This window comes from Malus domestica, chromosome 11 (assembly GCF_042453785.1).
Source record: "Malus domestica chromosome 11, GDT2T_hap1".
Taxonomy (NCBI): Eukaryota; Viridiplantae; Streptophyta; class Magnoliopsida; order Rosales; family Rosaceae; genus Malus; species Malus domestica.
In genome coordinates this window covers 7,890,225-7,903,340 of record NC_091671.1, presented here as the reverse complement: position 1 = coordinate 7,903,340, position 13,116 = coordinate 7,890,225, and the positions used below count along the sequence as shown (strand labels likewise).

The following is a 13,116-nucleotide window of genomic DNA, read 5'->3' as shown; positions in this document are numbered from 1 at the left end:
AGAATCATAGACTCCGTATTCATTCATCACCCATATTGTAATTACATTCTCTCTTTTCCAACAGGTATCGAAGAAGGATACAAAGAGACAATTTCTAGTGGTTCCCATTACTATCTCCTTACATGTTTTGGTTTCTGGAAACTTGGATAAGACACCACCTCCTGAAATCCGCCAAATTTAAAGAAACGAGTTCAGTGTGTATGCAAGCAATGGGGTGCTTAAGGAAATCAGAATTGGAGACTAAAGCACCCCATGGCTTGCATACACACCGAAATCGTTGTAAAGATTTGGCTGGAAGCCGTGACAGTATCTCAACCAAGATATCCTCGCTGATATAGTGGTTAGAAGGAGGTTGATTAAGCAGACCTCCGCTGCCGTTCGCCACGTTAAGTTTTGTTCTTTTTTGAAGAAAGAGTTCTCCATGTTAAAGTGTGGATACTGCACGCAGAATATCACAGAAACCCTAATATGCGCAAGTGATTAGAAAAGCTACCGTCTTTTGGTGTAGGGTTGGATTTGGATTTGCAAGCAAGGTCTGTAATAGCCCAAGGCTGATGGGCCGGCCAGAGTTTGGCACTATTATTAGGTCCGTTTTCAAATGGGTAGGGTCTAAGCGTAGCCCGGTGTAACAAAACTTCAATTTGTTCAATTTATGGAATTTGTTTGATCCATTATCATGGTCTAGTTTTGTGGTGGTAATAATAAAAAAGTTAATAAATAAGTCATCCTTACTACAACTCTATAAGACCGTACATGATATTTTCACCTCATACTTCTCCTCCTTCAATTATTTTATAGTCATTGAATCATTTTCCTCATTCAAGAATCTTCCATTCCGTTTTGAAGAGTAACAATGACCAATTCAATCACGTTTTCATTCATTTGGAATCTTGGTGGTATTCTTCAAGTTTTAAGTTTGAATTTCATGAATAGTATGGTATCAATTTATTCCTTCGCTAATTAAGTGTAATATATCGTCGTTTTTTTTTTTTATAAAGATGATCAAGAAAACAATCGGTTCTTATTAAGAATATGTAAACTTTTTTTTTGTTTTAACCCAAGCATCATGTACACTAAAGGTGAGAAAAAAAAATTATAAACTCAAACACAATGTGGTTAAAAAAAATGCTTAAGACCATTGGTTGTCCACGAGAGACATGCATTAAAAAATTAAATTAAAAACACTTGACTACATCATTGTTTATTTTAAAAATAAGACAATTAAAAAGTAACGAGTCTAAGTAATTCAACTAGCACGTCCTATATGAAATCTTCGTTGTAGAGCATCTTGATATTTTTCAATCATCGCTAACATATTTGATATTTTCTTTAGAAATGGTCCAACCCCCCGAGCATTCCACCCTTAAAACAAAAAGTACAAGGTAAGATGAAAAAAAGAAATATAAGTTACTCGTCGTATTTTACGAGCCAGCCACAACCCAATAGGAGTCGTTTACGTTTCCGTCCGTATAAAAGAATCTCTATTTAACCTATAAAAACTCGGATCACTCATTGCTCAGACCCAGCTAACAACAAAGAAACCCAGCAACTTCATCATCATCCATTACAATCTTAAAGGTGCCAATCAAAATTCACACTTTGTACTTTAACACCATCAAATTCATCAACTTTTTGTTCTAATTTCTTCTGGGTATTCTGTTTGAAATCCTTTTGTTTGAAATCAGATAGTGGGTTTCTTCTTCTTCTCCTCTTTGTTTCCTTTCTGTGGACAGCATTGCGTATCTTTGTTTACAACTTTTATATCTGAAATCTGTGTGTTTTGATGGGTATTCTGAATTTTTTTTTTAATTGAGAATTGGGTTTTTTCCCTTATGTTTTCTCATTGTCTTTTGCTTATTTGGCAGGAAATCAGTAATTTTGGTTATTGGAAAGCTTGTTGGACCCAGTGAATATGGTAAGTTGAATGACCATTGTTTTGTTCCTTTTAGTTTGTGCTTTCTAAAATTGGAATTGAGAATAAAGTTGATGACTTGATTGTGCTGGCAGTTTAGTTTCTATTTTTGTTTATTATAGCAACCTTGATTAGTGATAGTGATTGATGTTTGTAGGATGAAGGAGGTTTTAGATTTGACCAGAAAAATTAGGTTTTAGTTTAAAAGATTTGCGGGTCTCAGTTGCCAACTTAGATTTGCTGTGCCAGGCTTGCAAAATTTGAATGTTGCTTCTGTTTCACATTTTATCCATGATCTAAATGTTTGGAACTTCGTTGACTGATTATTTTTATGTAACAGGCTTATGAAGACTATCGCGCTTCAGCCTTTGAGCAGAGTTATCGTTGTTACCCTGTCTCGTTTATTGAGAAGGTTTGAATTCTGGACCTACAAAGTTAAATTCCACTAATGAAGTGCCCTCCATAAAGAGGGTGATACTCTGAAATCTATCATTAGGACCTCTCTTGGAATGGGCATACATCTTCTAGTATTTGAGTTCTGTGATTAGTTGGAGTGATGTATTTAGTCAGAAGTGTATTTATTCGTTCAGCTTCCTAACTGTTTATACTGATTCCTCTTTAATCTTGATCTTTGCAGCCACATCTGGAGAAGGGTGATAAAAGTATGTTTATTTTCTTGATTACTTCGTTTATATGATACATGCCATTATGTATATATTTTTGGGAACTTTAACGAAAAGCTCCTGATATTGTTCACTTTAACGAAAAACAACATTTTTACACTAAAAAGTCAATCATGGTACTATTCACTTTACCCTTTATTTTGTCCTTATCGTTAAAACTCAAAGTTTTCAAGCCTTTTTCATTAGTTTTCCATATATTTTTTCGTAGAACATGATTTACTGAATACTTGTCTAAATACTTGTCTAATCATGTTTTTGTTATATTTGTCCTTCCAGTTATAATGCCTCCCTCAGCTCTTGATCGCCTTGGTAATTGATCATTCTGTCTCTTATTTGTCCTGCTTTTGCAAATTTGATTTCAAGTTATGTGACCCGATCTTGATATATGCTGATTCCAACTAAATATGAACTTTTCTTCTCCAGCATCTTTACAGATCGACTACCCTATGTTGTTTGAACTTAACAATCCTACTGTTGGACGAGTTACTCATTGTGGGGTTTTGGAATTTGTTGCTGATGAGGGCCTAATATATTTACCATACTGGGTGGGTACACATCTTTCCTTGGAATTTGTTGCTGCAGCATTCCAGATATGGCGTTGCTTATTAGTCATTTATGTGCTTTCTTTTTGTAGATGATGCAGAACATGCTTCTTCAAGAGGGGGACATATGTCAAGTGAAAAACAAAAGTCTCGTAAAGGGAACATGGGTGAAGTTGCAGCCCCACACCAAGGACTTTCTTGATATCTCAAACCCCAAAGCCATGTTAGTTAATCACTTTGATATCTTCATTTGAGTAGCCGGATTGCACTTTGGTATAACAGTAGAATTATTTTTAATCCTAAATTATCTTGCTTCCGCAGTTTGGAAACTACATTGAGGAGCTACTCCTGTTTAACTACTGGTGATACTATCATGGTTCCTTATAACAATAAGCAGTATTACATTAACATAGTTGAAACAAAACCCTCCCCTGCAATCAGTATCATTGAGACGGACTGTGAGGTTGATTTCGCCCCTCCTCTTGATTATGTGGAACCCAAAAAACCAGTACCACCTACTTTGTCAAAGAAGAGACCACAAGAAGGTGCTTATGATTTTTTTTTTTTTTTGTTTATAATTTTGAAAATTGGTTTGAAGTTCGAAGTGTTGCGCGTATATTTAGTTTCATCTTTTGCTTACAAGACTCTAGAATTCCTTCCTAACAGCTAACTTTGGTTTTCTGATTTTAATATGTATCTTTCAGCTGAAGAAGAACAACCTGAAAAGATACCAAAATTCAATCCATTTACTGGTTCTGCAAGACGATTGGATGGAAAACCCATGACAGAATCAGTTGCACCAGTGTCTGCTCCCATTCTGAAGCAGCACCAACATGACAGTGAAAATGGAACCAAGGATTCTACGTCATCAACTTTTGCCGCGCGTAAATCTGGAAAGCTTGTGTTTGGTTCAAATGGCAACCAACCCACAAAAGAAACGCCAAAAGTATGTCCCTCATTGTTTGTAAATTAAACGAAATAAGTATGACACCATGCTTATTGTTTGTATCTGTTCTTGTAATCCCAGGTTGCCCCAAAGAACGGCAAGCCAGAGCCTTCTCAGAAGGCAGAAGATACACCTCAGAAGGCAGAAGAGCCGAAGTTCCAAGCATTCACGGGGAAGAAGTATTCATTGAAAGGGTGAGGTTAAAGGCGTATCTTCATCGAAAACAAGGTAAAGAGAGAAGGCATTTCTTCCATCAATTAGTTTTTGAGAGATGAAAAGTCAAGTTATTTTGGCAATGGAAGGTCCAACCCCAGAATGTGCCCTGCACTTGAATGATGCTTTATGAACCGAACCGAAGGTTGGTATGAATTGGAAACTTCCTTGTCGTATGTAAATAGGCACATGAACCGAAGGTTGGTATGAATTGGCAACTTCCTTGTCGTACAGACCGTATGGAACCATGTTCATATATTTATAACTCAATATATTTCTTGAATTTTGTCGATTGTTTTTAGACCTCAGTGCCTTGCTGATCTTCATGGTTACTTCAATTCAACTTTATGTGCTAAGCATAGAATGTCTGAGCTCAATTTAAATAGAGTAAAGAGAAATGATTTCCGCACATCATTTTCGCTTTATGGACACTCGTATTTTGTTTCAGTCCTCAATTCTGCTTCTGATTTATTTAATCCAAAGGCTAAAAATGAAAAGTGTGTGCATGAAAAAGTGATGCAGGGCGCAGCGGATAGAAACGAAATAAAATGACAGATATGATTGATAGATAGGGTCCACTATCTCCTAGTGTAAGGAGAGACCTGAAAACCCTATAAACTTTGGTTTTAGTATCAGCCTACAACGTAGACACTAGAACGAACAGAGCAGCAGACTCTTAAACAAGAAAAATGCACATAAAAATGAGTTTACAACTCAAATATTAATATGATAATTCAAACAATCTCTCCCTTTTCTTTACAAATACATGAATTTATAGATGCTTAAACCCCCTCTTAATAATTACTGATACGTGCATCATAGTTCATGCATCATTACTAGAGTTAATGAACTCATTAATATTAACCCCACTTAATCTACCCCACTAACATATATTCATTACATTAAATAAAGATTGAATTATTACATAAAATTCATTACTTCAGAACCCTTGTATTCCATGTATATCGGCTGAATTTCAAAAGCTAAATGTATTGAATCTTTCAATGATCTTATTTCATGTCTTGCATCATTCTCACTGGGTCGGAGAGAATTCGTCCTCGAATTCGAATCACCATCCGCTTTGGAGACAAAATATTGATATCTTCCACTCCAAACAAATAGATACTTTGAATAAATGATAAACTTTGAATAGCATAAAATATGCTCCACAACCAAGGTCTTGATCTGGACGTCTTCCCAATAAATCTTCATTTGATTAGTTGTATTTGCAAAGTTCCTTGCAGTACTTGAATTGAAATGACCAACTCCAATCAAATCAATAAATTCAAAACTACCCAACATGTGAAACAAGCCATGAGACTCAACTTCCATTTATTTAAAGAAAAACTTGAAGTTGTAGCCTTCAACATTTCCAAGGTCCCATCCCATCCACTTGGAATTGCCTCACAAATTTCACAACCCTCACAACAACGATCAAAATATTGGAGGAAGATCTAGATTGAGATCTTCATCTAATGGCATATGCGACATGCTAAATATAGCGTCACTCTTAAATTGAGCTGACGCTCTGATACAAACATTGGTAGGATAAATACTTATTACTAACGATTATAGTTACTAGAAACCTAATAAAACATAGCTTTGAAATATGAAAAGCCACAAACAATCAAATTTAATATAAAACTATATTTAATGCCGTGCATTGCATCATACTCCTCTTCTCGAAAAAAATTCGTCCTCGAGTTTTCAGGTGACTTTTGGTTTTCCCTCGATCTTTTGGAAGGCCTTTTTTAACTTTTCCATAACATGTACAATAGCACAAGAAATTTACGAGTGTTCGAAGTCTTGATCCATACTCTTTCTTCAAATAGATAAGCTCGAAATGGCACATGACTCCAATCGTGAGCAGCGGATAACTTGCTTTGATACCACTTGATGCAGGACAAGCTAAGGGTTCTCGGGGAGACGGGGGATGATAACCTGGGAATCACTCAACCAAGGGCAACAAAGCTTGCTCACGTCGCTAATCGTGGATTCGCTCACAAGACCAAGCCAAAATGCTTGATTTTAGGGAAGGAGAAATCACTCACTTCAATTGCACAAAGCAAAATATATTTTAATTCATTCAAGTCTTCCTAAACATACATATGGAGCCCTTTAAATAGAGAGATTACAAACATTGGTAGGATAAATACTTATTACTAAAGATTATAGTTACTAGAAACCTAATAAAACATAGCTTTGAAATATTAAAATCCACAAACAATCAAATTTAATATAAAAACTATATTTAATGTCGTGCATTGCATCAAAAAAGGTGCGTGAAAATCACTTTCCATGCAACCCTACCTTGGTCCTTAGGGTTCGGTAAATTACAGTGTTTGATAACAACTAAAGTGCTTCTTCAGGAAGGCATCCAAGTGAAAAGCGCTTCCCATAGAAAGCAGTGGTGGAATTAAGTGCTGGTTTAGTATTGAGGTGCTTTTATAAAAAGTGGATATAAAAAAAAGCTGAGCTCAAAAAAGTGTTTGGTAAACACTTAAAAACAGTTTTGTTGATGCACAAAATCAGTGAGGACTTTGGTACAACAGAAAGTGTCAAGTTTGTGACCTTCGTTAGATTGCTCCGGTCACTAGTATGGATAAGTATGGAAATGGATAAAGACAAGGAAGCAAACACAAGATGTATGTGGTTTCACCCAGATTGGCTACATCCACAAAGTAGAGGAGTTCTCATTAATTGTGAAGGATTTACACAAGTACATAGGTTCAAGCTCTCATTTAGTGAGTACTAGTGAATGATTTAGTACAAATGACATTAGGCAATATTGTGGGATTATAGAAGAGAGTTTCTAGCTTTGTTCTGACATTGACACGTGTCGTGTTGTGATTGGCTTTCGATGTTGACACGTGTCGCACTATGATTGGCTTCTGATGTCGACACGTGTCGCACTGTGATTGCCCTCCTGGTTTGAGGGAAACTCTTTTGGGTTCTTGACAGTATAACGTTGACCGGTAGTTTCGGGATTGGTCAAGTATGGTATAAACAAGCTTATTTTCACAGTTTTGCGTGAAAAAAGCTCAAAATGTGAAGCAGCAAAAATGAGCTTATTTTCACAGCATAGCAAAAGCAGTTTTTTTTCAAAGCACATCAATACCAAACCAGCCCGGTGAGCCAGTGCCAACAATGTACAAGTCTTATACTGTACTAACACAAGTATTCAACTTTGGGCCCATGATTTTAATACATTATTCCCCATCCTTTTAGGGAATTGTTATTAGTACTCCAAAAATTTCATTCTACACTCCAAACTTTTTATATTAGGAAAGAAAAATATATTTATGAGGAGTGTATAATGAGATTTTTGGAGTGTCAATAACACTTCCCATCTTTTTATCTACTATAGTTCATGAAATTCGAACTCAGTATCACTTTCAATTGGCGCCATTGTCCCTTTCTCATTGTGTGATGTTTAATTATTATTTTTTTCCAACAAAGGTACGATTTTTATTACCAACAAACAACTAAATACAAGAGGTCCAAATACAGGTGAAATATGGCAAAACGAAATGGACCCAATGCTACACAACACAGAGCCCAAAACACCAGTTGGAGCCCAAAAATTGAAACACCACAAACGAAAACCTAGCCTTCTGCAAACATCGTTGCGGCCTACATAGTGCATCCCCATCAGTGCAATCCAATGCCCCGGACCACCGCCAAGCATCCTCACCCCCCCCCCCCCCCTCTCCCCCCTTTAGAAAAGAGGAAGATGGTGACTCCTACAGCTTGCAATAAACACTGTACTAAACACAACCAGAAATCAAAAGAATTCGATGGAGAACCCTCCAGCAGCAGTGCCAATAAAGGTAAACAAGTGGAAGGCGGTGGTGTGTACACCTAAGCTGAAGCTCTACATACCCCCCAAAAGAATCGTAGCCAAGTGTTGTGAAGAAGGGTGATTGCAGATCGGAAAAGAGATGGGAACGAGGAAGGATGGAGCCAACCCGCAATACGGAGTGGAAAAAATGGGAGAATCGGAGGAAAGAAAAAAGAACAAGGAAATAAAGAGGAGGACTGCCACGGATCTTGGCCACATTTAGGGCCGCACGATTGTGGAGAATTTGCAAGAATGGAAATCACTCACACAGAGGTGAGAAAAGCTCTTAAAGAGGGGGAAAAAACACCCCCTATTGGTGGGTAGTTTTGTCTTCCTATCTACGACGATTGGTCCTTCATTTTTGTTGATATCATCGTGATTGACGTACCAATTTAGGGTACACAGCCCACGTCAGTCCTAGATTCTTGGGGCATGACTTACCTTACACAAAGTGTCCTGAAGCTACCCACATTCACTATACCAAGTGTCATAGGAACTTGAAGTTTCATAAAACAATACTCATGAAACTTGAAGTTTTCAATGCTTAATCAATCCAAATACTTATATTCGACTTGGATGTTCTAACTCGTTGCCTATGAACGTTTTTTTTTCCAAAAGCACAAACCACGACCTTACTCCCCCCAATCCGCGAATTGTCAAACCGTAATAAGTTCGATTTCACTCCTTTGCGAATTTCTGGCAGAAACTAATTTTAAGTACAAGACATGAAGCTCTGCAAAGAGCTTAAGAGCTAACATTGAAGTTGTGATTTCGGCTGAGCGAAGCGAAGTAAGCAACCGCCATAATCTTCACTGTGGTCGCTATATAAACTATAAAACACATGAAATGAATTGTATCGACACTGGTCAATATAATTTAAATATAATTTTATTATAATAAAATGGTCTTTCCAGCATGATTCAGACAAATAAGTGCCCAAGTATTGCTAAATCAAGCTTCCCATCTGATTATATCGTTCTGCAATTTCAAGTTAAAAATTACATGAGAATAATAGACAACACATTTTGGCAGGTCCTACGCTCTGCTGCAAGCCATTTTCCTTTCTGTGGTTGAGTAAAGATGTAGGCCTAAGCTTCCACCAGTTGCTCAATTGCAATCTCTCTTGTAGTTTGGACATTTTCAGACTGCATAGTGGTGATTTCCCAGAGTTCTGGCAGTGCTTCCTTCATATTATGGATGCTCTCAAGTGCATAATCCGCTCCTTTGGTGCGGTGGGAGGTGCCAACCTACAAACAAACCATTTCGTAAATAATATTGGTGAGGATGATATTCCTAGATCAACTTTTCAGTAACTGCAGAAGTTCAACCGTATAAATTAAGCTTTACTAACCAATACTGTATGGAGGCCGCACTGCTTTGCAGTTTGTATATTGCGAATGCTATCATCGAAGAATAACTGGAGAAGAAAACGGAATCACAAAATCAACAGGAGTGTGGCGTGGGAGACAATTAAGAGTGTCCATTTTGCAAACTCCAAGTTGAACTTAATGTACCATTTATGGTGATATGAAACAGAACTACACCATATTATGTCAGATAGTAAGATGCCAATTTATTAAACTTATCGTTAACTCAATTTCCCTAGCCAAGAGAAGAGATCTTACTGTTCTTTGAGGGTCGATGTTTGCAAATTTAAAGGCTTCTTCGTATGCAAGCTCAAATGGTTTGCAGACAACTGGGGTCTTTGGAACCACCGCACCAGTATTTGGTTGTTCAATGTGTTCAGTTTCTTCTGCACCAACAGAATCATCGGCATTGTTGGTGGGATTCAGTGTCTCAAAACATATAACTGACTCAAAGCAGTCCTCTATTCCAAGCCTTTTGAGCACAGTATCCGCATGTTTCTTATCCGAATTCGTGAAAATCTACACAGGAAGACCAAGTTAGCAACATAACATAAGAGAAACCATTAATCCAAGAGAATTCCCCCCCTTCCCCTTTTTTAAGGACAACATTTTTATACATACTACTTTGCGGATAGGCAGACTAAGTAAAAGGCCCCTCAGGACAGGATCAGGAGTAAGCAACTCGTAGGGCAACCTCCCATGAACAAAACTGCAGAAAGCAATTTTTGTGAAAAAAATTAGATCACACGATTGTCGTAAATGAAGGAGCACAAACTAAGGTCGGACATTTGGTACCTATGAAAGTCATCATAATCGAAGTTATAGCCCTGAGCCTGGAAATCAGGAAAAACAGAAAAACCATGTTCAATTACAATTCTGCTCTGCATACTTTCAGAAGCTATAAACAAAGGTTAAATGGATCACAACCACCATACCTTAAGACCGGCCATTGTTGTCCCATAATCCTTGTACAAAGAAATACACAATTCGGGAACTTCACTTTCGTCCATGCCAAGCCTTTGAATCATATATTCTACAGCAAATATTCATAAAAATTTCATTCAAACAATGAACATTTCACACCAAAGTTTTAAAATCCAGAATCATAAAGCCAGAACAACCTTTAATATTCCTAGTGATTTGTACTGAAATTCCAGAACTCAGAGGGTAAAGGGTGTCGTCTAGATCTGCAAATCGAAACAACACTCCTTGTTATTTTCCGTTCGAGAACCATAGATTCAAATAAGCACACCTTTTGTATGAAAGGACTTACCAAATAGAAGGCACTCATATTGGTGATATTGAACCTGATTTTCCATCTGTTTTCTAGAAGGCTTCAAACAAGACGAATCGAAACGTTCATAAGCATATAAACAATTACATAACAACAAGAGCTGAAAAGCAAAGGGCAGCTTCCATTTACCAAAAAAAGACATGAAATCCAATATTTACAGTTTAAAATTTCTCTTTGGTGAAAGCAATCACAATGTACTCAAACCAAACGTCAACAATCCCTCACAAGACCTTCAGTCTTTTTTTCCCACCATAAAAATCCAATCTTTTAATTTCCAAATACCAACACAAAAATGCCTCAAATAACCAAAAAACGATAACCAACATTCACCAAGAAAACCCAATCAAAGTAGGCAGATGACTCGAATCCCAGAAAGCCTAGACATTTAAGCAACATTTCAACGGACAAAACAAAACCCAAAATTCGATTTCTCCAACATTAACCATTCTAAATTTCCAAGTGAGAAAACAATGCTTCATCACAACCAAAATAGTAAACCCAATATTTGATTCCTCCTACATTAACCATTGTAATAATTGCAACTACAAAAAACATCCAACGTAAGAAACTCCTAACAAAGTAAGAACAGACTAGAGAAATGAGGGTTACCAGATCCGAACGACCGACGTTGCAGAGAGAGAGAGAGAGAGAGAAGAGAGGATATTTTGGTAGGGTAAAGTGAAAGAAAGGAACTAGTCGGAAGCCTGCAAGATGTGTCTGTTTAAATAGGCACACAACTGTTTTTTAAGTATTTAATTCATTTGTTCAAAAAAGGTTCAAAAGTCAGTTTAAACGAGAAAAAGATCTAAGCTCGTTACGTGGCCCTATCGTGTTTTGACACGTACCAATTTACGTGCGTTTAACTGGCAAAGTGTCGCTATCATCATTGTTTTCGCTTTTTTCTTCTTTCGTCTTTGCATGTGACGAATATACAGTAAAAAATTTATAGAAGATCAACTACTTATATTATTATATTTATAGAAGAATTATGTTCCTAACACACTAAAAAATTTAGGATAAATTACGGTTTGGTCTTCGGAACTATTATCTCAGTTAAAATTGACCCATGATTTTGGCAAATTAATCTTTTGAATTATTTGAAATCAATCAATTAACCTCTCACCATTAAATTCCGTCCACTATGCCGTCAAATTCAAATGCAAATTAGTCTTTCACTGTGATTTCTTACTTTTAAGGTATTTTTGGATAGCAAGGAAACAGCACATCAAATCAAATCTTGACGACTAAGAAACATTTGGCACTTTTTTATTTATTTTTTATGTGAGAATCGTGATTTAAATAATAATTTCTTGTTTGGGTATTACAACACCTTATAAAACTCAAAAATCCTCCACAAATAGAAGGCTTTATTCAGTAGAGATTACAACACACCACCTTGTGAAATTTAAAACAAAAAATCTCCAGAAACAGAAAGATTTTCTTCCAAGGATTCTTACCTCGTTAGGACTTTACCTTTCCAAGAGTATTCCATCAACAATTTTTTTATATAAATAAAAGTAGTAACATGACGATGTTAGTGCGCCTGTTGTTCATCTATGCTTGTACGGAATTATATTTTCTTATTCGTTATAAGTATATGCGAAACCATTTTGATTTTTAGTGGTATCATAGTCAGTCCTTCACGTAGTGGTGTTTTGCTTTATGGCAAATTCTACATATTAATTGATTCGATAGATGACTTTTAGTGCGAAGAAATATGAACAAATAAAAAATTATCACATTACTTAGTAATATAATTTTTTTGATATTGCAATATACCAAAAGTTTAAGACATAAACAATAGACACCAATTGATAGATGATATATTGTGACGTATAAATATATATTTGACAAACAATAAAATAATATACACTAAATTCATCTAAACTATAGTAAGTGAGAAGAGTTTGAATTCATAACGCAACAAGTTGAAGAAAGAAAAAAAAATCCTAAGCAATCCACCACTTATTATTTGTTAGAAATAAAGGGGATGAAAGGATTGATTGTTTTGGAAAAAAAGAAGAAGAAAGGATCTATTATAATAGCATCTCTAAATATAAGCTAAATGATTCAAATGTTAATTTAGCTAGCCACTACTTCCAACAATACTAGCTATTTTAGCTTAAGTTAAAATATTTTAATATTATTTTTTTCCTAACCTGATGCATTTAACCTTTGTTTAGGTTTATGCATTAGTTTTGGTAAATATGAAAAATATTTTTTCATTATATATGATACTACAATATACCAAAAGTTTAAGAATTAAACTATAGACACCAAGATGACACATTGTGACGTGCAGATATATATTTGACAAC

General features: G+C 36.1%; 2 protein-coding genes across 3 annotated transcripts; one reads left to right on the top strand and one right to left on the bottom strand.

The window, feature by feature from the left end:
• The first annotated feature begins 1,404 nt into the window (after positions 1-1,404).
• Positions 1,405-4,597, top strand: LOC103447523 (uncharacterized). The gene is made up of 10 exons (XM_008386721.4): positions 1,405-1,578; positions 1,866-1,915; positions 2,253-2,324; positions 2,550-2,574; positions 2,872-2,904; positions 3,019-3,140; positions 3,230-3,360; positions 3,459-3,682; positions 3,842-4,083; positions 4,165-4,597. Exons 2-10 carry the CDS (start codon positions 1,913-1,915, stop codon positions 4,279-4,281), a joined length of 969 nt encoding a protein of 322 aa, XP_008384943.2. The 5' UTR covers positions 1,405-1,578; positions 1,866-1,912; the 3' UTR covers positions 4,282-4,597.
• A 4,412-nt stretch (positions 4,598-9,009) lies between these two features.
• On the bottom strand, positions 9,010-11,551 carry LOC103412863 (uncharacterized protein C24B11.05-like). Of its 2 annotated transcripts, none has more exons than XM_008351378.4 (9): positions 11,408-11,551; positions 10,778-10,838; positions 10,626-10,691; positions 10,440-10,537; positions 10,300-10,337; positions 10,126-10,213; positions 9,763-10,023; positions 9,489-9,554; positions 9,010-9,384 (listed from the first exon to the last, which is right to left on the bottom strand). In XM_008351378.4, exons 2-9 carry the CDS (start codon positions 10,821-10,823, stop codon positions 9,226-9,228), a joined length of 822 nt encoding a protein of 273 aa, XP_008349600.1. In that variant the 5' UTR covers positions 10,824-10,838; positions 11,408-11,551; the 3' UTR covers positions 9,010-9,225. The 2 variants fall into 2 exon arrangements, with proteins under 2 accessions (XP_008349600.1, XP_070663459.1); XM_070807358.1 differs by lacking the exon at positions 11,408-11,551 and adding an exon at positions 10,928-11,134.
• Positions 11,552-13,116: the final 1,565 nt, after the last annotated feature.

Bases quoted from the DNA above. Each gene is read 5' to 3' on its own strand.
- LOC103447523 (XM_008386721.4), top strand. The intron at 2,575-2,871 runs GTATGTTTATTT...TTGTCCTTCCAG, and splicing joins TCTGGAGAAGGGTGATAAAA to TTATAATGCCTCCCTCAGCT. The intron at 2,905-3,018 runs GTAATTGATCAT...TTTCTTCTCCAG, and splicing joins CTCAGCTCTTGATCGCCTTG to CATCTTTACAGATCGACTAC.
- LOC103412863 (XM_008351378.4), bottom strand. From the start codon at position 10,823: ATGGAAAATCAGGTTCAATATCACCAATATGAGTGCCTTCTATTTG. The intron at 10,692-10,777 runs GTAAGTCCTTTC...TTCGATTTGCAG, and splicing joins ATATGAGTGCCTTCTATTTG to ATCTAGACGACACCCTTTAC. The intron at 10,538-10,625 runs GTTGTTCTGGCT...TATTTGCTGTAG, and splicing joins AATCACTAGGAATATTAAAG to AATATATGATTCAAAGGCTT.